General features: G+C 45.9%; 2 protein-coding genes across 7 annotated transcripts in view; both read right to left on the bottom strand.

Moving 5' to 3' along the window:
- Positions 1-891: 891 nt before the first annotated feature.
- LOC135388046 (uncharacterized) lies at positions 892-16,055 on the bottom strand. Of its 4 annotated transcripts, none has more exons than XM_064617334.1 (14): positions 15,764-16,055; positions 8,095-8,432; positions 7,569-7,664; positions 7,406-7,479; positions 7,189-7,336; positions 6,246-6,314; positions 6,080-6,176; positions 5,848-6,002; positions 5,675-5,773; positions 4,436-4,524; positions 4,279-4,374; positions 4,127-4,201; positions 1,232-1,325; positions 892-996 (listed from the first exon to the last, which is right to left on the bottom strand). In XM_064617334.1, the coding sequence occupies exons 2-14, from the start codon at positions 8,365-8,367 to the stop codon at positions 931-933; spliced, it is 1,431 nt and encodes a 476-aa protein (XP_064473404.1). In that variant the 5' UTR covers positions 8,368-8,432; positions 15,764-16,055; the 3' UTR covers positions 892-930. The 4 variants fall into 4 exon arrangements, with proteins under 4 accessions (XP_064473404.1, XP_064473405.1, XP_064473406.1 ...); XM_064617335.1 differs by having other exon boundaries at positions 15,687-15,776; XM_064617336.1 differs by lacking the exon at positions 15,764-16,055 and adding an exon at positions 14,328-14,400.
- A 3,370-nt stretch (positions 16,056-19,425) lies between these two features.
- LOC135388044 (MFS-type transporter SLC18B1-like) overlaps positions 19,426-24,109 on the bottom strand; it is a 13,253-nt gene continuing 8,569 nt past the window's right edge. For all 3 annotated transcript variants that reach the window (XM_064617329.1, XM_064617332.1, XM_064617331.1), the window contains exons 11-14: positions 23,864-23,959; positions 23,695-23,769; positions 21,715-21,808; positions 19,426-19,910 (exon numbers count right to left, since the gene is read on the bottom strand). In XM_064617329.1, the coding sequence (XP_064473399.1) occupies positions 19,800-19,910; positions 21,715-21,808; positions 23,695-23,769; positions 23,864-23,959 (376 nt within the window). In that variant the 3' untranslated portion in view covers positions 19,426-19,799. The remainder of the gene's footprint in view (positions 19,911-21,714; positions 21,809-23,694; positions 23,770-23,863; positions 23,960-24,109) is intronic.

Genomic DNA, 24,109 nt, shown 5'->3' with positions numbered 1-24,109 from the left:
TGCGGCACATTGGAGGAAGCGAGGCTCGTGCAGTGACGTCACGTATGGTCACGTGACTCGGGAAACATATTGCCGCACCGGAGTTACAGTTGGAGGGCATGCCTCCTACTGTTGTTGTGGTATGCGTGCAATTACGATGGGGACATTATAAAAACACACGCTGCCCCATTATATGCAGTATGACGCTTGTGACGCATCCCTGTGTTCTCCCGAGTCACGTGGCTCAAAGGCTGCGCGTGACGTCATATGCACGAGCCTCATTGTTATACGTATCAATTTTCAAGCAAACGAAAAAAACGAACACAACCGACAGTGGCAAAGGATTACAGGGTGACTAAAGACAATTTGGTACGAAATAACTGCTTAGCCATACATACAGATACGTACAGACTCACAAACACCGAAGACAGATATAGTCGTATTCAACTTAAGAAGGAAAAGAGATCTAGTCCGTCAACTACATACGCCGTTGGAGATAAAGAGACGCAATAGCGTTCAAGGAGAACTACTGCAGCGCCACCATGCGCCATCAGTAGGGGAGAGCACGTTCTGCTGCGGCATAGTGTCATGCGCCCTGCGTTAATAGCCAATACGGAAGCAGCGCGAGTGTGATGGACTACATTATCTGGCGCAGAGAAAGAGCGTGACCTCTCTGCGGCGTAGTAATATTTTGAGCTGACGGATGAGATTTCTTTTCCTTCTTAAGTTGAACACGATATAGTTCTAAACAAATAACGCACGTAATGCAACCGGAAGATCATTTACGTTTACGCCGCGCCAGCATAACACGTATATCTAGAAGGCGGGAATGAACACAAGATACCAGCTGACTGCCATAATTATGGTGCTATAGACGTATGGAGCTTTCCGCAGAGAAAAATAAGACACGTGTTTAACATTCCCTAAAAATTTATTATGTACACAAAAATATCATAAGTGTATCACATCGCTCGCAGTGCAGAAGGAACGTAGCCACTGGAAGCCCGTCACGAGTGTCTGCAACACAATTAATTAAAATAAAATTAATTTCAAATTAAAATTACAAATAAAAGCTCGGCATGGATGTGCTTCGTATAGCCACACGACCACACTTCCACGTAAGGACATGGAACACAACGCACAGATAAAAATAAGTAAAATATAAAAAAAATAAAAAGAAAAGCTCCGCGTGGACGTGCTTCGTATACAGTCACACGACCACACTTCGAACGTAAGGGCATGACGGTCGTACCCATAATAAGAGAACGGCGAACATGAGTAGGCTTGCGTTTCTGTAGCCGAACGTTTCTGCCAAATATCCGGCCAGCGGTGATGTTGCCACGGCTCTGGAAGGACAAAAAAAGTGATAGGCTGGTATACATCACTAGACATGAGGACTAATTCGATGAGTTTACATACGTAGCGCAGTTGCCCATGTCTGCGAGGCTATTTCGTATGCCCATCGTATGTGCTATTCTATGGTACAAGACTCTGAGACAGAGTGGGAATTTAAAACGTGCTTCTTAACCGCTATCGGGACAAGGCGGGGTACAGCGGGTGACTGATAATCCATGGCTACGTAATATAGCAGTCCGAGAGATAAAACAAGACTGGTTACGAACAAGCTAACGGCTTCATACCTTGGCTCATAAACCTCAGTTGGGAGTATATGCAGTTGTTGGTCCGTGTGATCGTGTTAGTAGTTTGTTCCTATAGCAGCTCGAGAGACAAGACAAGACTAGTATATATACCAGTCTTGTCTTGTCTCTCGATCTGCTATATTACATATGGGTGTTTGTGTTCCTTAAAACATCGTTCGCTCCCTACGCTAATTGCATGTGCCACAAGCACTTGACTCCGAACAACTGTCCCGTAAGACGTTTCGCCAGAAATCGTTAAATTTTCAAAGTTATCAGTATTTTGCCATGAGAGCTGGTAGCGCGGGGAAGTTCACAGGGAGGAGAAAACTAGAGCTTCTCATCCGCTCGCATGACGTCGGATGACGTGCACCCTTGGTTGGTCACACCGAAGCAAAGAGGACGGCCAACAGGAGGCCACTGGCGCTGCCTGGCCTCTCTTGGCCAGGCGGTGCATCGTACGCCAGTACACCCTCGTAACGTCAGAGCGTTGTCCCATGACGTTGAGCATACGTCTCTATGCGCGGGAATTTCAAATTGCGCAGATTCCGATGCTTTGCGATGCCCATACTAAACTATATATCGTACAACTTCATGCAAAGTAACGCAAAACATTGGTAAAGTATGAAATGCACTACCATGACGTCACTTACTTAGATCGCGGGAGGAAAGCAAAACAAAGGAAACAATTATCCGGCTGTGCCGCCAACACTTGTAGGAAGCGAACGTAACTAGATGGCATTAGTCTGCCTTAAAGCGTCTGAAGAAAACCTAGGGAAACACCCATGCAGCACAGAGCCGGCGCACGGATTCAAGCGAGGGTCACATCCCATGGAGACGAGATGCCATCAGCCGAATGAGCAGCCTTCGAATCCTGTCACCGGCTGTGCTTTCTGAGGTTTTCCCTGGGTTTTCCGAATACTTTCCAGACGAATGTCGGCACAGTTCCCCCTGAAGTCGGTCCAGGACGCGTACTAACCCTCACTCCTTCCTGATGTCTTCTTTCCATCTGTGCACGTCTGTACGCCGCTCAAAGACACAGTTGCTTCGCGGAGGTAACACGGAATAAAAAAAAAAAAGAATGAGTAGCCGCTATAGGGCTGGCAGAAAGCCCGCGTGTTTGAAACAGTCTGTGGCGATTGGCTGAAGCCGACGACATCCCGATTGAGAGGAGAAATTAAACAGCCTAGCTTTCTTGTATCCAGGTGGCGTTGGGATCGGGAGATGGCAATAAACAATCATAGTACAATAAAAAATATAAAGTAGAAGGTCCAGGATCCATTGGAAAATGTTGCAGTTTAAACTGCCACACAACATGAGACACAAACTCAACCGCTGGCGAAACTCTCGGAGATCGCACGAGACACATCTGAACACGTCCAGAGACGAGGCGCAACTGACGACGGCTCCAGCTGGCAGTGTTGCCAAATCTCATTCGCAGGAAGTAGCTAGTGGCGCCCCGAAAAGTCGCTAAAAGTCGCTAAAATTGAAACTGAAAGTCGCTAAAAAAGTCGCTGCCGCTATTGTGCCCTTTTTGTTGGTTGCATGTTATGAAACAATATGGTGACAGCCCTGCCAAGATGATTCAGCGAATGAGCGCAGTGGATGGTCAAGGGAGAACATGAAAAAATGGGCATGAGTGGATAAGACTGGCACCAGTTCTGGCACCAGACAAAACCAGGTCTGCAGAACTTTTTCTCGTTTTGTCACCGGAGGCACTGAACATGGTTTGTTTATTGCTTACAAAAAGTTCCGCGTGTTTTGGCGACCTGCTTGTCTGACAACCTCGCATAAATCTCACGCTTGCAATATAGGTGCACAGCACCCTTGTGTCAGTCTTTGACAGGACGAAGCTATCCCTTGAATACTGGCAGCATCACCCAGTTCTCGTGGTATTTCTGACGTTACTTTAGAGGTATTTTGGAAAGCGCTTGCGTCTAGGCCACGTGGCACGTCAGAAATGGGGCAAACTGGAAACAGCTCAAAGAAACTCGCGAAGAACAACAACGAAACTGCACCACTGCACGCTGCAGGGAGCACACTGAGAGATCTCCGTTACATATGATTGGCCCTGAGGAGTTAGGGCCAGCGAAAAGTGGCGCGATTTCATATTATTCTTTGCTAGAGCTCGTCGGCCACTGAAATGTGACAGGAAAATCACGATTCTTCCTGACTTCATGAAGGAATATTTGTGTCGCTAAAAAGTCGCTGAACATGTCAGAAAGTCACCAAAAAATCCGCTAATCCCAAATACAAAATTTTGTCGCTAAACAGACCCCGAAATCCGCTAAATTTAGCGACTTTTCCCCAAATTTGGCAACACTGAGCTGACGAGCTCCTCGCTTCCGCGCTTCCACGTGACGGAGAAGGGCGAATCTGCTTGCGGAGCGCAGCCTGATTCGCTCTTCTTCGTCACGTGCCGCGCTGTACGCGGGCACCGCAGCCACCCCGCTACGACGCCGGCTTTCCTTCAAAACGCTGCTAACGCATTAAAATGCGAGAATTCTCACCCGACTATCATGCAGAAGAACACGGCACTGGATACAAGGCTACTGGTGCGAACATTGTCGGGATAACCTCGTTTTCTGCAAATGCAAAATAACCAATCAGACAGGCGCCATTCATCGTCAAGTCACATCAGGTAGGTCGTCGATGTACTTACATGATGGAACGTAGAGCATGCATGTAACCGCAGACAAATTGGCCTGACATGGCGCACCCCATGAAGACTTGGGCCAGGTATACGAGCGCTAAGTTTCTACGGGAAATTGAACGGTGTAAAGGTCGAGAACATACGACATCAACATGAGGACACTTACGGTTCCGTGTTGATGAACGGTGCGGGCCCAGCAACTAGATAAGCCAAGCATCCGAGACCAGTTGCGAGAAATATAGTGGCACGTTCGTACTGACAAGACGCAAGGGGGTTAGATGGTAAAAAGTTTTTGACGAAGTTGTATAAACCTTGACGATAAGCGTGTGAAATAATGGCGACAAATTCAAGTGGAAGAACGTATGGGGGCATGAAATCAAATCAGGCAGAGCGAGAGACAAAACCTGAACTTGGAGAAGAAAGCATCGCTTTAAGAAAATGTTCCAGAAAAGTGTAAAATGCTACATTAACTGCAAAGAATAACTGAAACAGAGATACGTATATTTGCAAGGAAGCGAAAGTTCTGACAGTAAACGTTTTTAAAAAATACACAAGATGACCCAATATTAACTCAGCATAAATGTGAAGTCACAAACGGATGAAAAGTACAAAAATACGAAGGAACGAAATAGAGCCGTTTATTAGCAGAGTTTGGCCATTCTGAAGATCCTACTTCATAGGGCGTCATTCGACCTCACACGACGGGCAGCGCAAAAGCCAGTGCCGCCATTTTGGAGCGGATGCACAGCCTTGTTGAAACCTCCACGTGCCGCCGCCTTTCATTGCGGCCAGGTGGAAATAGCGATGACGAGTCTGACGTCAGGCACCCCCCCCCCCCCCTCCAGGCAAAAGATCAAAAGAATGGCCAAACTCTTCCCATAAACGGCTCTGCAACGAAACAGAGCCGTATATAGAGAGAGCTTCGCCGTTAGGGGGAGCTTAACTTGAAGCGCGTCATGCAACGTCACGGCTGAACGACTTCCTGCGTGCTCTACAGTTGTCCCGTCGCCGACGCCATGTTGATGCAGAACGTTGTTTACAATGCAAGCAGGAAGACACGTGCGTTTTGCGTCCTTGGAGAGCCCTTCGTTCTTGAAGTATTTCGGTTTGGGAACAAAGCCCACATATCACAAGCGGCTGTGGGTCATAAGCCGCCCATTTTGAGTTGATTACGTTGAGCGCGACAAATCGTGTGTCGACTAGCTAGCGGAACGCATCACAATGGCGCCCACCTGCTGGCTGATAAGCGGATTCCACTTGGATTCAGGATTTTTGGCGGTGCAACAACGACTCTGACGTCATATAGGCTCCGCCCGCTAAGCGACAAAGGATCAAGAGATGGCCAGGCTCTCTCTACATACGGCTCTGCAACGAAAAAGCATGCAGTGACACCTAGTTGACATACCTTGTACTTAGCAAGTGCTCCTGCAACGAGAGCTGATGCGGCGTAGCATACGGATTGAACTGTAAAGACAGTTCCTACCTGCGTGCTGTTCAGTTTAAACTGCAACAGTAAGTAATGAATACGATGTACTTGCGTGGCCATATGTAACAGTGGCCAGCACACGGATGGTATACCTGTTCAAGGAAAGGTTCCAAGGTTGGCTCGTTGAAGCTCAATATTCCCCAGGCCAGAGTTACAGTCACCATGTCTGACAGGAATGGAAGGTCCCACAGGAGCCTATAGTATCTAACATCCTGCTGTTGTGCTGCTTCTGCTAACAGCTGAGGTGCTGAAAGCCACCAACAGGCGACACTATATAACCTAAGAGGTCGCAAAACAAACGTGGATTCTTGGTACAGCTCTTACCAGTGCATTCTTGTCGTGGTTCCATTCTGAGCATGAACGGAAATGATATGAGAACTAGCGTGCCCATGACGTAGAAGGGTAGAGGGTACTCCCATAGCTGTTGAAAAGAGTAGGACGTTAATCGCCTGGAAGTTCCTAGTTTGTGTATGAACTGAGTGGTACATACATCAATAAGTGCGCCTCCTGTCACAGCGCCCGCCATGGACCCAATGCCCCATAGTGCTTCCATTGATGCCTGTTGTGGGGATAAGTAAAATGTAAGGAGGCACAACACTCAAGAGGAGGATTCAAGGAAAGATAGAAGAGGTGGCCGAATACGTCCTTGTGTACAGGAACGGCAAGAGGAGGCGCGGCTGTAGTGCGCTTCGATAATTATAGAGAGAACCCCACAAAGAGTACTAGTCTTCTGAGGTCCCCGAGGGTGGAGCGAGAATATGCCGGAGAAAGTCGACTCTTCGAAGCTTTAAAGCGCACTAGGCTGTAGAGCTCCGCGAGGGCGGAGTGAGAATATGAGGGCAAAGTACGACTCTCTGAAGCGCACTAGGCTATAGAGATCCCCGAGGTCGGAGCGGGAATACGGCACAAAAAGAGTGCTTCTTGATGTGCACTACGGGCTCCACGGGTGCCCGAGGGCGAAGCGAGAATATAGCGGTAAACGACGACTCCTCGAAGCGCACTAGGTTCTAGAGATCGACCGAAGGCGGAGCGAGAATACGGCAGAAAAAGAGGACTCCATGAAGCACAGTACAGGCTCCAGGCATCTCCAGGTCGGAACGAGAATATGGCGCAAAAAAAGAGGGCTCCTTCATGCGCATTATAAGTTCTGCGGATCCGCGACGGCGGAGCGAGAATATGGCGGAATGCACGGCTCCTTCAAGCGTACTATGCTCTAGTGATCGACCGAGAGCGAAGCTAGAATATGACTGAAAAAGAGGGTTCCTTGACGAGCAACACGCTCTAGGGGCCCCCCGAGGCCAGAGCGAGAACACGGAAAAAAAAGAAAAGAAGAAGATCTCTTTAAAGTGTACTAGCTTCTATGTGTCCCCAAGAGCTGAGCGAGGATACGGACGTTAGACCCAGTCCCCCACGGGAAAATTATATCTGCGTACTATGAGTAGCCCGGCGTCGTCGTGGAATCTGGAAGTGATCATGGAGTACAGGCTAACTGTGTACATGCTGGCAACCGTGCCTCCGAAGATGGCCGACGTGATGGACAGACCCAGAAGCGTGGGGCCATCTTGGATCCAGAAGAACGATCTGCGTGTGTGTACAACGACGAGCATATTTAACGTCACAGTTACAGGAATACAAGAAGTCTTTTCTCACCCAAAGGCAACCGTGAATATGAAAAGTCCCACTTGGCCCGTGAGGTAACCTGCCTTCGGCGAGACATACGCTGTCTGAAATTAAGAGAGAGAAGGGCTATACTTGTAGGCGAACATTGATCACAGGTATACGTGACACAGACTAATTTGGTGGAAGCGCTTACCACTCTTTCAGATATGATGGAGCCTATAAGAAGACCGATCTTCCAAGTGGAGAAGAAAAAACCGTACTGCCAAGCATTCAAGCTTCTTTTTGCAGCCTAGAACGAAACGCACCACAGGCTGTACAAACTGAGCTGACCTCACCGCAGGTCGCCACTCTAGAAATTCATTCAACATCGCATCTGGGTATTACTCAGAGACAGAGCCCATCATATCAACATCATTCGATATTAATACCCAAGTCCCATCATCCCATCCCATCAGATCATGGGCCATAATTCAACATTATGCCACATCGCAGCTGATGGTGAATGGTGAGTATGATGGCCATCATGCGTGAATTCGCGGACCTATGGAAGTTGCTTTGCTGTACTATGAGACATGTCGGCTCTGATGGCGGGATTAAATTCTGACGCCTCAGTTCTCACGAGAAAGTCATGCACTATCTCAGCATTCTGCGACACGGTCGCGTCTTCTGGTAATTTTTCCACTAGACCCTCAGAAGTGTGAAGCATACCTGAGACTTACCAACCCTGGAAAGTAGGGCGCCATGAGAGAGCACACCCCTGCGAACCAGAACTGCGTGTAAATCAACGGCAGGGCCCAGAGCTTCCGCCGAAGCCTCGACCATAATGTGAGGCCTGTGGTCAGTGGTGTGGCCTCGTGGACAGGCTCTTGAATGTTGGTGGTCGAAGGAGATCGCTCGGTCTTTACAAACGGAACAGGGTCCTCATGGAAGGCACTGTTCTGGTAGCCATCAATAGTGCAACCATCACGTGTCTTCTGCGATTCAGCTGCCATTTTGCAAGTCACACAGAGGGAGGGAGGGGGTTGATGGTCTTCGCAGCTACATCAGATGGTTGATTCTGGAACATAATGGTGTCATGATAAATTTGGTTAGTTTTGTATTCTCCATCGTTGTATGTCATTTAAAGGTATACACATTAAGGCAGTCCTGCAATACCATAAAATTTACCAATTCGAGAGAGAGAGAGAGAGAGTGTACTGGCGTCAGAAAATGTATCCATTGTGTATTGACATCGAGGCGGAAGTCCATTCGATCCCTGGAGTCACTGAATGGCTTCGATCAGAGGATTGCATTCCTTTTCCCTGGCACTATATGACGACAGCAGTCCTGCAACATTGAGGGTGCCGCTCTCCCATTGGACAAAATATGCAACTCGGCGGCATTTTGTTGACACGTCAGCGGAACCGCACACTCTTAAAAATGAACTTTACCGCATAGCACGCTTCTAGCCCACTATATCACACCTAATCATATCGTTCTCGCGCCTGATTTGTTGAAAACAGGGGGCGTAAGCCTTTTTTGTACCAATTACGTACTGCAAGCGGTACAAAAGAAGGCGTACGCCTCTCGTTTTCAACAAATCAGGGGAGATATATCGATGTGGTTCGGGAGATGGTTGCCTAGGAGCATGCTGTGCGGTGAAGTTCGTTTTTAAGAGTGTAGTTTCTTTCCGCCCATGCAAGACGGCCGTATGGTGGGGCAAACTCATTTCCCATCGCGAACTGCAGCGCGTTGAACGTGGCAGCACGTACGATTTTGTAAAGAGGGCCTTGGTCCATTGTCGTCAAGGGAGACGCAAAAGCGTGGTCGAACAAAAAAGAAAGAAAGAAAGAGCATCTACAGACGGGGTCCGTGATTAACATATAGCACACGAACTTAACGGAGCCAATATGGCGTAAAACTTGCAGTTCAACGTCAAGGTCACTTTATTGACATGTAATATTAGGGTTCCGAGTTTTCGGAGTTTTGATTTTGGAAATTCGGAAGCTGTTTATTGGAGTTTTCGACTTTTCCGAAATTCGGAGTTTCTCGGAGAAATAACAAATTCGGAGGATTTCAGAGTAGTCATCGCAGAGACAATGCAAGGAAAGAAGTGTAAGAGTGACTGAGACCACACGATATAGCGAACAGAGAAGGGGTCTTCCCTCTATCCTCTATCCACTATCCTCATTTTGGGTTATTCATGCGTGGACCAGTTTAAAGTCGAAAAGTAGGCGTGGAAGGAAGGGGACAAAGGAAGAAGGAAACGGGAAAAACCGTAAGGCCGCCACGTGGGCCTTGGAAGCATCAGAGTTTATCGGATAAATCCGATTTTTTTAAAGAAACACCGGAGGGAGTTTATCGGAGTTTGTCGAATAAATCCGAAAAGTCGGAAGCCTAAATATAATTTACATTTTTACAATCAGCACAGCAGGGCAAGCCCGCGAAGCTGTCCTCCATATAATGAAGCACATTAAAAAGAAAAGAGGAACAAGAAGAAAAAAAAACAAGAGAAAAAGAAATGGTAATGCAAAATCAACTCTGGTTAGAACAGCGTAAATGGCACGTCACCCTGTGTTTGAAACTATGCGTCGAGTTAGCCTGTCGCACATCTAACGGTAATTTATTCAGTACCTTAGCACCGGCGAAGGCAAGAGTGAACTGTCCAAAATTTGTTCTTGGCGCAGGTAATTTAACAGTAAGTGGAGTTTAGTGGCAAGATAATTATAGAAGAGTGACATAACCGATTTACAAATTTGTAAGTTAGAACAGCAAGTTTTATCTCGAAAAGTTGGAAAATATGCTGTTCACTGGCAGCAAAGAAAACGCAAACATTACGAACGTGAGTGAGCGGATGTAGAGATAGAACGGACCTTAACGCCCTCTTTTGTGTAATATATAGGCTGTTCAAGTTTGATTGATTGATTGATTGATTATTTGACTTATATATTAATCCATACACTTCTAATGCATAGCTGATGTGACTGAATCGGTGCATGAAATGATAAAAGTGACTGTATATCGGCAAAATGTTTTTAACTTTTGCAAGTGCAAAGAGCCCGGCAGAAATCTTAGCATGAATACAGTATTCAGTATGTGAGGTCCCCAGTTAAGGTGTTCGTGTATTACAACACCTAGAAATTTTGATGAGGTTATCCTATGGTAGTCAGTGGAAAAAGTATGAGTTTGATGAGGATGGAAAATATTGTAATTGGGTTTTTGTATATTGGGGACATGTCTGTTGGGGTAATAGCCAATCCGGGTACTTCGAAAGGACCATGCTGGCTAGACTAAACAAGCAACTAATATGGCTCGCCTCTACGAATACGTTAATGTCATCTGCACACATAATACAAGTTGTCTGCAAGTGATCGACATCATTTAGATATGTTAAAAAAAAAAAAAAGGTCCTAGTATAGAACCTTGAGGAACTCCATTTTTTAATTGCCTTGGTTCTGATTTCTCCTCTCCAATTTGTACGTATTGCTCTCGGTCGGAAAGATAGCTTTTCAGTAACATCAAGGGTAATCTCTTATACCATACACATACAGCTTGTTTAGTAGAATATCGTGATCAACTTAGTCAAAGGCGTTTTTTTAAATCCACGAATATTCCCATAGTCAGTAGTTTTTTGTCGATGTTTTTTTTTCAGTTGCATTTCCAAGGTCTGAGAGCCAATCTGCTCAATTCGGCCTCACCGTCATTGCCATGAGCCAGCAGTGGTGCCGCTACATGCTTATAAGCGCGCGCCACGTGCTTGTGCGTGCTTTCATCGTACGACGTTCATCATCATACGTAGTTAGTCATATGGATGTTGCTTTAGCTCATTCAACCCTTCATCACTCAAATTGTTAGGTATATCTTTTCAGTCATTTTATCGTTGTATATATCATACCAGAGTGCTAGTAAACTGTCTGTGTGTTATCCAAATGCCGTATTCCTGAATCTTCTTTTGAGTTTGGAAGATAGCCAGGGACATCGGGTCCGTTACCGACGCTTATCAACGTTCTTTCACCCCTTTCCCTTGGTCTATCTTGACAAAATCAAGACCAAAAGCCGTATTCTGAGTAAATACTGGTGGTCGTCCATTAATAAGGACGTCCAGGGCTGTAACATTTGTCAGCGCTTCCACAGACAAACATCGAAGCCCGTGGGATACTTGCATCCTCAATCGATTCCCACACAACTATTCCCCACAATATCCCTCGATCACACTGGTCCAGTTCCGGAAACAGGAAATGGAAACAAGCACATCAATGGGCGCGTTAGGCAGGCTCCCGAGCGCCATATCCCGGGTTCTCAGGGGAACGTACCCTTGGTGTCTCCACTTAATGGTGTTTGTGAGGCTATCCGGAAGCCGAGCGCCAGAGCCGCTGAGCGCGCGCCACCTATCGAGCTTTCTTCTGTCGTCTGCTTCTAAGGAAACATAGCAGTAGACCATAGCAGTCCTCTATAATATTATAACTATTTACCGCCGACATCCAATGATTCCGGAAACACAGAGAGCATGGGCGGTTGCAACGTGTTGCGCCACTTCGAAAGGTAGCACACCGGAACATGCGTCACGCTCCGGAACTGGCCCCGCATTTCCCCAGCGTTCCCCGGCTCCCCAACTCCGAAGAAGGGGTGCGCAGGGTGCACCAGGGAACGTGCACCGGAAGTGACTTTGGAGGTGTTAAGTGATCCCCTGAAAACGAGAATGTTCCCGGAGCACGAACCTAACGCACCCATTGTGTGCGTTGACCACACAACACGCTTTGTATAGTAACGCGGGCCGTAAAATCAACAGCATCTTCACATATCATGCAGTTCATTAAGGAAAAGATCAACACAACTTTTGGTATTCCCTTGACAATTGTTTCTGACCAAGAATCAGGTTTCATGAGTCAGAACATGGAAAAATTCCTAACTGCAACACGAATTGAACACACAACTTCTTGCCCTTATTTCCATCAGGAAAATGGTCTTGTGGAAAGGTCTGTAGCCACCATAAAGAATATTCTACATTGATTTGGGAATCCTTCAAAATGTGACCAATACATCGCAAACACCACTTCTTTCATAAACATTTCAAGACAAGGTTCTACAAGATTTTCACCACCTTTCGTTCTCTTTGGATTTGAACCTCGTATTGGAAACGAGATTCAGATTGGTGTAATCGTTTACGACATGTCGCGACTTCAGAGCATTGAAATGCTTCACGACATACGTGCAGAAGCACGCGAAAACCTAGAAAAAGCTCTATCCTCTCAGAGGAGACGTTACGACTTCGGTCGAAACCCATCGCAGTTCTCTGCGGATTACTTAGTTTGGATAGAATCACTTTCAACTTTACCTTACGCCACCCACTGCGCATAGTTAGTCAAGTACGGCAGCAAAACTACATTGCATGCGGACGAGTGTCTAGAACAAAAGAAGTCAGCTACGTAGGCGTCAGCAGAAGCAATCCAGTCGGGAAGAAAGATCAGTGATGCTTGACAAATTGGAGACACATTCCCACCGTGCCGTTTCACCGCAGTTGCAACCGCAAAAAAAAAAAAGAAAGAAAAAAAAACTTGTGCTGGGTTTAGGAACAACAGGCTGTTAAGCTATGCCACCACAATAACCGTCTGCTGCGCTACAGTGCCTTTAAATGATCGGATATTTGATTGATGAATCTGTGGAAACGTAGACTGTAGAGGCTGAAGGAACAAAGGTAAGTAAAGAAAAAAAAAGATTGTGGATCGGAAACACACATACTGCCAATATCTTCGAGTAAAAGCATAGTAAAAGCCACACTTCTTCTCCTCCTTTTTTTTCTACCGTCAAGTGACAGCCAATTCCGCCCTTTGTCCACCGATTTGACCCGAGTCGGCTTCCACCTGGGCCGAATTAAACTGAATTTTCTTTCTCAGCAAGCCTTATACTTTACAAAGTTGCAATACTTCAAAGTTCAATACTCTAATTACATATTTTAGATCTCTCTCTCAGACTTTCCGTGGCTTGTCTTTCCATTACCTTGCTTGTTCAGTGGAAATTTCCTGAGTCCTTTGGACTTGACCCGGTCATTGGCCCTTCTTGAAAGTCCCCATTTAGAGATCTTGCCCCGTGTGTCCTTGGCCAGTCAGGGTTCTAATATGTGTGCCCTGACATGGTGATGCCGAATTCTGGACTCGCCGAGCAGGGACATGCTAGAAGTTTGCTTTGTTCTGGGTCACATATACTTGCTGGAGTTATGTGGTATCTCTTTGTCATCTTTTGGGGACTTGTGTTTAGATGACTCCTACCACACAGCGGCGGTTAGCGTAGTGCGCGGGGTTTAGGTGATTCATGTCACATAGCGGCGACTTGCTACATTTCACCAGTGACCGGTGACTTTTTGCGATCAAGGATAAATGGTATCTTAGTTGTATTTCAAATATTTTTTGGAGTATTTGATACTCTATCTTAATTACATTCTAACGTCAGTATTTATTATTTTATCTTAAATACATTTTTGAGTATCTTGAAAACGATACGTCCTGAAGCCCTTCCTTGCATATCAATGCATGAGTCTCCGTTCTGCGGCGCACGGCCACGATGACACAGTAACAATTACGATACTCAAAGGTCGCCATAATCAAGTTAGGTGCACGCGGAACGTAATATGGGCAGTCTAAAATAATGTGCAAAATATAATAATACGTGAATCCCTCGAATGAACCGCGAATCAAACATTAGGATGTTGTGATTTATGTAACCTGAAGAAATCAAGCTTAAACAATACATTATTAACTTACGGAGCCTTGTGTATAATTATAATGTATCAGGCTCTATAAATATGTGCACACTGGTATAACTGCTCGACGTATCAGCAGGCGCCTTTAGCTTCCTTACATTAACATCATGCTAGTTCGTGCTATATTATTCCTTTCATTTTGACCTGTATCCCATCTCCTTTTTCAAATGTTCTCCGTCGGTTACCGCCAGTCGAATTAAGGCAAGAAAAACCCACCTGTGTACATGGTTCTGCCGGCGATCAGTAATCGAGCGCCTCTGAACGCTCACTCCACAGGGCACATTCGTGCTGACATATCAGTGCATCCTTATCGCGACGTACAACTGAACAACCCCGTCATGATAACGATAAGCACATCTCCTCGGGGTGACCAGTTTTTGATTAGTCACTCCAGTTCCACGCACCAGCCTATATTTAGGGTTAACCCTGTCCCATGGATAAAAATGAGTCAGGGCACTGTACAGTCACTACACCACGATATATGTTAACCTCCTGCGACTGATTAAGAGAAACGGTCAAGATGATTATGGAGTCACTGTGGACTTAATTTCAAGGGTTATTTGGTACACTGAGCTGAATTGCGTATTCTCTGTGGGTTTCGTACCAGAATTTTATTAAAAATGCTTTGCTGGTAATAATGCTGAGGCCTCCCGGTGCAAAACCAACGGTTGTTTCCCGGAATCCAATGAATGCCTGTCTACTTCTGTTCGATTCTGTTCCAATGCATGCGTCCATACAATGAACTAAATGCCGGCACACAATTTGGAAACGATTCCAAGCACTTGGTGTCACGAACACATGCGCTTATTGTGTAACCACCACAGCAACAACGAAACATTAAAAGGATTTGAATTAAAATTGAATAGCATTTCACAAATAATTTTCGCCGTGTTTAAACGTGTTCGGCACAATTCCCAAAGATGCAGTCAAATTCTTTTTCTCTAATACATGAGTGATTTTAAGTTTCCAGCTCCTGAGGTGTAAGAGACAAAAGTTCCCCCCTTCCCCCGAAAAAAAAAAGATAACAATAAAAAGCGCAAAAAAAAGGGGGAACAAAACACACACACACTTAGAAGTAGGAAACTGATCAAATTGTCTTGTGGCACGCCTACCCTCTCATTCGTGTAAAGTAGGGTTGAAAAAAAAAAAACAATTAAAAAAGATAAACACAATTACTACTTATTACTATACTTCGGCTGCCCCCATGTAATGAATTTCCTCAGCGATACTAATGTCGGTCACGAAAAATACCAGCCAGCGAGCTAGACATAGATCTAACTACAGCTAGTAACATAGACATAGTAGACAGCCAATAACATAGACCCCCCCAAAAAACGCGAAAAAAAAAACGATACCAGGAACAACAACAAGAAAGAAAGCAAGAAAAAAAAAACATTCAAGCACAGATCGAACAAACGAAGCTGAAACAAACAACAAGCATGTGTTAGGAATCACGTGTTCCCGCGAAGTCACGCCATATTGTTCGCGCATTCTCATTCCTGATTCGCTGTCGGCGAACGCACTACCTACCGACACCCCAAAACCACATGTTCGCGAACACACAAAGGCACTCACTGCGCCACATCCGTGGGCTAGACGTCGCGGGCATCGACCTTGTTGAGCAACCGAGGACACAGATGCAGTCGACTCACCTGTGTAGCTCGCTACCGCAGTCGGGTAGGAGAACAAAATGCAGCATGTACGTGCGGTGCGGAGAAGCGTGGTAGCGTTGCGATGACATCAAGCACGAACGCAGCATATCTGCTGCATCTGCTTTCTGCCATCGGACGTACCTTCCAGCCCGACACACGAACCCACTTGGCTCGGTTCCCGGAATAGCATTTCTCGGGAATCAATAGGGCCGACCCCGTCGTCTACGGCGTACGTGGGGGAACGGGCGCGGACGTCACAGGAGGCGGTGTTTCCTTTCGTCTTCTTCCCCTTCGAGCGTGGCGCAAGGTTGTATGACGTCTGCTTCTGTTTGGCGGGAAATTTAAGTGTTGATCCTGTTGAAGACGGTCCCAGCGGGTTGCGAAGAGGGTCGTCACGTTTGACTGGTCGCTACGCCTCTTTAAATAGCAGCGCAAAAAGGGCAGTATGGCGGACGGGGTTTTTGACTGATTTATTTCAAATTTATTTTTGTGTCGTTCGTTTGGACGCGAAGTGTACGCTGAATATGATGACTTGACTCATTTTCTAAAAGCTCCAAAGCACACTACCTACGAACTCCAGTGGACGACAGGAAGCTCCAGACGCTTTAGTTCTTTCTTGTGTTTTCATCCCTCCCTCATCATCTTCACCTAATGTTCCATGTGCAATGGGGTAGGGTATATACCGCTCCACCGCGGTGAAACACACCATCTCATCGTCTTCATTTATTGTTGTTGTTGCACCTACGAACTCGGCAAGAGTGTCTACTCAGTCGAGAAGGACCTTTTGGAAGGATACGATCAACTATCACAGGTGTTGTCAAGGGCATTGTCAAGATAAAAGGTGAAAGAACTCATCGTTAAGATAAAAGGTGTTCGTTCCCGAAGGATACCCCGAGCTATATATATAGATATCTCGTTTCGAACCAAGACCTTTCTGTGCAGAAGAGCAGCGCTGGAACAACGGAGCTATCAACCTTTTTTTTTTAATTAAAAAAAACAAAAAAAACTTTTATTTCATTGAGTTACAATTCAAGGCGTAGATGTCATTTATTATGCAAGATGCGGTATGTGATCACTAGCAATAGGTATCATGGGTTGCACTATAGAGAAGAATACTCGTATGCTTATGATGAAGTATGTATAGGAGTGTTTCAGATCGAGGAATGTTTCAGATATCGATCCTTCAAATCGAGGCAATACCCAGTCGCCTCGACTCAGGTAGCAGGGATCGGAACCGGACCGAAAACCGGAAAAAAACGTTTTTTTCTGACGAACCCGAAGCGAACCCGAACAATTTTTTTGCTTGTCCTGAACCGAACCGGAACTTACATCTGGTTACCGGTTCGGGAATCGGTTCAGAGGTGAAATAATTGTACTACTGACCGACCTTTTTTTGACTCACCTGTGACGGCACACCTTTCTCAACTGTGTACGGGGAGCGTAAGCTCGCTTTCATGTAGCAAAATTGCTACCCATGAACCGGTTAAACCGGGACCGAAAAAAAGTAACGGTTCCAATCCCTGTAAATGTCCCGACCGCTGACCGATTTTTCGTTTTTTTTGTCTATGTATGTGCGGGGGTAGAGGGGAGGGTGTTCTCTTGCGGGCTGTTGTCCCTGAGCCGAACCCGAACCGAACTGAAATACTTGAACCGGTTCAAGCTGATAATTTCGGTTCAGCGGAGCTAAACCCGAACCGGACCGAAAAAAATACCGGTTCCGATCCCTGTCAGGTAGTCGATGCCAGGCGGTGTCCGCCGCACTGTCTGCACTCTTCGAAAACACGGAGGAGCAGTTACTCCTTTTAGGAGGTAACGGTTGTCTCATATGTTGTACCTAAGGGGAAAACATTACGGCTTTCTCCACAGACCGGGAGGCGGACTAGAAAGGCGAGACTAGCCGTAGCCGACACGAGCCAACCCAGTGTTGTTGCTGAGGGAGTACTGAGCTTTGCGCTCGAATGCAACCTTAGAAATTTGATTACTCAAAGAAAAAAGCAGGATGTCGAACCGCAAAAAATACGGGTTCGGTTCGGGTTCGGGTTCGCGTTGTTTTGATTTCGTTCCGGTTCAGCTCCGGTTCGGCCACGCCAAAAACCGAACCGGTTCGCAAACCGGTTCGCAGCCCCGAACCGGTTCGCGAACCGGTTCAACGCTTCCGTTTTATATGTTCCATAAAACTGCTTTTATCAGGAAATGCGTGGCTAATAGCTTACTGCTGTTGTCTGCATTGACGTCTTTAGCGGTGAGGTAGCTCTTTAGCGAGAGAAATAAGAAATGGATGAACACTTATTGCAAATAGAGTCCACGCTGATGAAGCGGTGTTGTCCCGCTACTTTCTGTTCCCCAAATCTCTTTTTCACACGCACAGTGCCAGCAAGATAAACTTAAACGAAGCCTAATAAGATGGACAGCATAAGATAGACGACAGTACTTGCCGGCACACTGCCTTCGCAGCGTGAATCGATCTGAAACCGTACTGAAGCATGTCGAAAATAAGCCTGCCAGCCTTACTCTGTCCGAGCTCACAGCAGTGTACTAGTTAATCCACCTCACAAAGGCAATATATCAATGTAATGTAATGCGCAATGTATCACGACACAACTGCACTACCAATAAGCAGAACCACATTTACTTTTCAGACCACGACCAATCAAACGGGCACCGTTCTGCGTACGCCCCTTCTCCACTTCTCATGTTTCTGACTTGTTTAATTTTTACTGCTCACGTGTAAAAAGAAATCTTGGGCGCTTATTTGATCACATATTCGTCGTGTAGAGCTACATAACTGGCCTACTCCATTCCTGTTGCATTCGTCCGCGTGGCACCTCGTCTCTGAAGAGTAGACGCCGCATCACCGCGTGCGTGGGGCGCCAGCCGCTCACAAGGACAACTGCGCTTCAACATGTTAAAAATATGCTGAAAGTATACTTACTATACGTCGTCGTCTGACTGGTATGTGAAAATTTCTGAAATCCATGATATAGGCGCGTGATGATGATACCGATGTGTCTTCGTTCGGGGATAAAGAGGAACTCTTGTGCTGACTTCTATGTCCGAACCGTTTTGTTGCGAACCGGTTACCGCTATTATTACTTATTTGTTTTGCTCCGGTTCGGGTTCAGCAGTGTTCCGAAAATTTCGGTTCGGGTTCGGGTTCGGTTCCGGCAAAAATAACGGTTCGGGTACGGTTTTCGGTTCGGGTTCGGTTCTACACCCTGGAAAAAAGGGATTCGAAAATAAATATTTCGTAAATGAGATGTACTCTTCCTAGGCTTTCATAAAATCATAAGATAACCCTGGGTTGAAATTCACTTTACAGTTCCTTTAAGGGATACGGAGAGTACGGTTTGGAAAGGTTGGTAGTGTGGGAAATGACAAGAATGTGCTCTAGATCTTCTACAGCACCGCAGTGATATAAATACGTTCCCTCAAACTCAAGGAAATGTTATCTTACTTCATAGGATTCACAGCGTGCATCCGCAACAGCAGAGCTGCTGTTGCGGATGGACGCTGTGAATCCTACGAAATAAGATAACAGCTCCGCTATGCTTAAGCTCACATAGTAAGAGATTTGCAGTACCTTTTCTGTCGTTCATTTAGTTTTTTTTTTCACAAGGGTTGTGTCATATGCAAAAAAAAAAAAAAAGAAAAAAAATCTGGAGTGAAAGAACGCAACATTCAATCGTTTTAATTCGTACAAGTGACATTTGTCGCGGGATATTTATTTTCTTTTGACGTCAGACCTGACGGGAAGGCATCAACCGCAGTCAAAAGAAAACAAACAAACAAACAAACAAACAAATAAAAACAGAACAAACATACAATGACAAGCACACTGGACGCAAGCATTTAGTGCAACCCTCGCACTTCGAGCACTGCCATCTTGCGTATCATCACTCGCTATGGCACAGCCATCAGCGTATATGTCTATATACCACAGCACACTTGTGTTCATTCTATGCAAGCAACACGCCTTCAGACATGGAGTGAAGCACCCTGGGCTCTCGGCCCGGGTATCCCTGCAGCACTGTTTTAGTTAGGGCGCCGAGGTTCGTGAAGCGGTCTCGTCCGATGTTAGTCTCGTACGTCTTCCCGCCTTACAGCAGCGACGCAGACTACAGACCCACATGACAAAGATGACGATCCACTGCGGAAAGAAACGGACACGTATTCTTTCTTTGTATGACCATCTATATGATCATCTATGATGTCTATAGGTACCGTTACTTAATTGTACAAGTAACCAAGTTAGTAGTAGAAAACAGTTACGCAAATTCCCGATGCAGGTTAAAGGACCCTAGGTGAAACCACCCTAAAATTATCCACAGTCCTATCCTGTTGCACGTGTAGCGTGTGTCTACGCAAATATATGGGCTGACTCAGCTCACCTGCAGATCAGCTTCCAATTAATTAATCAGTTATGCACACTGGAACAGCATAACTGCTGTTGTAATGGGGCTCCTTGCGAGCAATTTATATCGTTTGGCGTTCAGTGACGAATTAAAATATTTGAAACTATTTATGAGACTTTTTATGAAAATGTGTCGCAGCTAAAAAGAAACACCCTGTATATACAGGGTGCGTTATGTAAGACTGGCCACAATTTTTATAAAAAAAAAAGCTATGAGAGCAGCATAAATGTTGTTTTTACAGTTGACTTCTACGGTCAGGCGGACATCTTCCGGAAGAGAGTATATGTAACTGCCAGATGACTAATTACACCTGAAATTCATTAGTTAAAATTTTAATTAGGGAATTTCGGGGGGATATGTTTATTAAGAATAAGAAAGGAAAGCTCAGCCAGACGAAGGTCGGCTTGCTATTCCAAACAAAAAAAAAGGCAAAGAAGGGAAGAAGGAAAGAAGAGGGGACGAAAAGAAAAATAAGAAAAGAAAAGGGGAAAAAGAAGGAGAAAAGGGGAAGAAAAGAAAAATAATGCAAGGGAAGAAAAGGAAAAGAAGAACAAGAAAAGGGGAAGAAAGGAAAAATAATAAAAGGGAAGAAAAGGAAAAGAAGAAAAGAAGAATAAGGTTGGGGAAGAAAAGAAAAATAAGAAAAGGGAAAGAAGAAATGAAGAAATGGGAAGAAAAGGAAAAGAAGAAAAGGGGAATTTCGGGCAAAAGTGAGATAGCATATTGAGAGACCCGTTGAAAACCATATTCCATGTTTACAAAATCTCGAAGCACGCACGTGCCTTAAAATATCCATCGCCGAATCCCCGAAGTATGCAAATGAGGCGAAACCGAAAAAGCGCGAGCCTGAGGAGGGCATCACTCACGCCGACGGAGGCTTATCTGTGCCGGAAAGCGGTTTATCTGGCCAGCTAATCGGCACCTGCTCCAATTATCTCAACCGCACTAAATCACGTGGCCCTCTGACGTGAAATGAGCGCTGTACTTCCCACGTTGCCGCTCGCCGAGGTTTCGGTTTCGGCGCGTTCGCATATCAAAATTCAGGGATGAACATTTTAGCGCACGTGCGAGTTTCAGGGTTTGTTGAACGTGAAATGGCTCGCGACTAGGATAGTCTCTCAATCTGCCATCTCGCTTTTGCCCGAAATCCCCCGAATTAAAAGTTAATTAATGAATCTCAGGTATTTACTAATTAGTCATCTTGTAGTTGCACACTTTCTTCCAGAGGATGTCCGTCTGACCGTAGAACTCAACTACAAAAACAAAATCTATGCTGCTCTCATGCCTTTTTAAAAAAATTCTGGTCAGTCTTACGTGACGCGCTCTGTATATAGAATGTTTGGAGTGACGTACCAGGTGCCTGCTATGTTGCGAGGTTACTCGTAAGTCACAAGGTCTTGAAAGTCCCCAAACGTGCAGGGTGTCTGCTTATTGCTTTACGATACTTTTGCCAACGAATTCCTTCAGATATATTAAATATAAAGGGCTAATTGCACGCGATGGGTTATTTTATGTGTGTACCGCAAGCTCCGAACTTACCCACACAGCCAATGTCCCTAGGAGAGGCATTGAGCCAAGTCTGTAGCCAAAAGTATCCACCAGGTGCTGTGCTAATGGTGGTGTACTGACAATGCTGTAAAAAATAAAGAGAGGTATAGTCTTAGCATGCAAGGTTCGATGAAATGCGGAGTATAAACCTCTACCCGAGAAACGTCATCATGACGTTGGTAGACAGACTGAAACCGAAACAGATCGAAAGGGAAGGGATGGGTTCCACGAGTGTTCGCTTCTTCGCTGCCTCCTATTGAAAGACAAGTAGAACCGAAGGTCGCGTCCCTTTCAGGAAGCCTCGTAATCCCCTCAAAACCGTGGCTTACAAGTACGACCTTGGTCGCAGCTAGCTTCGAGCATATAGTTCAACTCTACCAAACTGGTGGCGCTGTTCGAACCCTATGACGTCATTTGTTTACAAACAGGGACAGGTCTCGCGTCCCTTTCAGGGATCATCGTAATCCCCTCAGCTTTCGCCCGCGACCTTGTTCGCCTCTCGCTTCTAGCGTAGTTCAAGTCTACCAAATTGGTGGCGCTGTCGAACAGTATGACGTCATTTGTTTACAAACAGGGACAGGTCTCGCGTCCCTTTCAGGGATCATCGTAATCCCCTCAGCTTTCGCCCGCGACCTTGTTCGCCTCTAGCTTCTAGCGTAGTTCTAGTCTACCAAATTGGTGGCGCTGTCGAACCCTATGACATCATTTGTTTACAAACAGGGACAGGTCTCGCGTCCCTTTCAGGGATCATCGTAATCCCCTCAGCTTTCGCCCGCGACCTTGTTCGCCTCTAGCTTCTAGCGTAGTTCAAGTCTACCAAATTGGTGGCGCTGTCGAACAGTATGACGTCATTTGGTTACAAACAGGGACAGGTCTCGCGTCCCTTTCAGGGATCATCGTAATCCCCTCAGCTTTCGCCCGCGACCTTGTTCGCCTCTAGCTTCTAGCGTAGTTCTAGTCTACCAAATTGGTGGCGCTGTCGAACCCTATGACATCATTTGTTTACAAACAGGGAGAGGTCTCGCGTCCCTTTCAGGGATCATCGTAATCCCCTCAGCTTTCGCCCGCGACCTTGTTCGCCTCTAGCTTCTAGCGTAGTTCAAGTCTACCAAATTGGTGGCGCTGTCGAACAGTATGACGTCATTTGGTTACAAACAGGGACAGGTCTCGCGTCACTTTCAGGGATCATCGTAATCCCCTCAGCTTTCGCCCGCGACCTTGTTCGCCTCTAGCTTCTAGCGTAGTTCAACTCTACCAAACTAGTGGCGCTGTCGAACCCTATGACGTCATTTGTTTACAAACAGGGACAGGTCTCGCGTCCCTTTCAGGGATCATCGTAATCCCCTCAGCTTTCGCCCGCGACCTTGTTCGCCTCTAGCTTCTAGCGTAGTTCAAGTCTACCAAATTGGTGGCGCTGTCGAACAGTATGACGTCATTTGTTTACAAACAGGGACAGGTCTCGCGTCCCTTTCAGGGATCATCGTAATCCCCTCAGCTTTCGCCCGCGACCTTGTTCGCCTCTAGCTTCTCGCGTAGTTCAAGTCTACCAAATTGGTGGCGCTGTCGAACACTATGACGTCATTTGTTTACAAACAGGGAGAGGTCTATTGTAGCAAAAAGTAACATCTAAACATTAAAAAAACAATAAAAACGAATACATTTAGCATGGATTGGATTGGATTGGATATGAAAGAAAAATAAGGGGAGGTTAGTCCCGATCCAGTCACGACTTGGCGATTATATTGATGCCGCAACCAAGTACTCCGAAGTTTATGCGAGGCCCAGGTGGTACTAGCTGTGCTCGGAAGCAAATTTCAGTGTCAGGGAACTATAGAGAGGAGTAACCAGAACCTCGCTCCCCAATTTACTTTTGTCTGAATGACAAAGCGCTTTTGACACCTGTGTGTCCTACGAGGAGTGCCAAGGTAGTGCATGAGCAATAAAAAGTAGAAATGAGCAATAGGTTGTTACCCGATGCTTAGAAACGTAAAAAAGACGCAGGACACGAATCCCGTGGTCCTAGTTGTTTCGGGATACCCCAGTTCACTGCAAGCAAAAAAAAACAAGTTATTCTATGGGAAATAGGGGCGGGGTTCGGAGCCTGTGACTGTTTTGAAGGGAACGATATACTCGTACTTACTATAGCCTCTCTATGGCATGACTAAAACTTGCAACGAACATGGCTGCCGTCGAAAGGCCGATGCAGACTTGGCAAAGAAACAAACGCCACATGGACCTATAGAGGAAACAGTGGACATACAATTGTACTGATTCAGAAACCGACTCCTCCGAGAAAGCCCTATTGTGTTTGAAGGATAAATATTACCTGGTATGCTTCACGTACGTGTACTGCTAAGAAAGTATCCAGAACGGATCTTAAAAGTAA

Source organism: Ornithodoros turicata, chromosome 3 (assembly GCF_037126465.1).
Source record: "Ornithodoros turicata isolate Travis chromosome 3, ASM3712646v1, whole genome shotgun sequence".
Lineage (NCBI taxonomy): Eukaryota > Metazoa > Arthropoda > Arachnida > Ixodida > Argasidae > Ornithodoros > Ornithodoros turicata.
This window is presented reverse-complemented; position numbering and strand designations above follow the sequence as displayed.

What these genes read in the sequence shown, in the direction of transcription:
- LOC135388046 (XM_064617334.1), bottom strand. Translation starts at nt 8,367, where the DNA reads ATGGCAGCTGAATCGCAGAAGACACGTGATGGTTGCACTATTGATGGC. An exon ending in ATATTCACGGTTGCCTTTGG is followed by an intron (nt 7,337 to 7,405) that starts GTGAGAAAAGAC and finishes ACACACACGCAG; the next exon opens with ATCGTTCTTCTGGATCCAAG. An exon ending in ACGACGCCGGGCTACTCATA is followed by an intron (nt 6,315 to 7,188) that starts GTACGCAGATAT and finishes TCCCCACAACAG; the next exon opens with GCATCAATGGAAGCACTATG.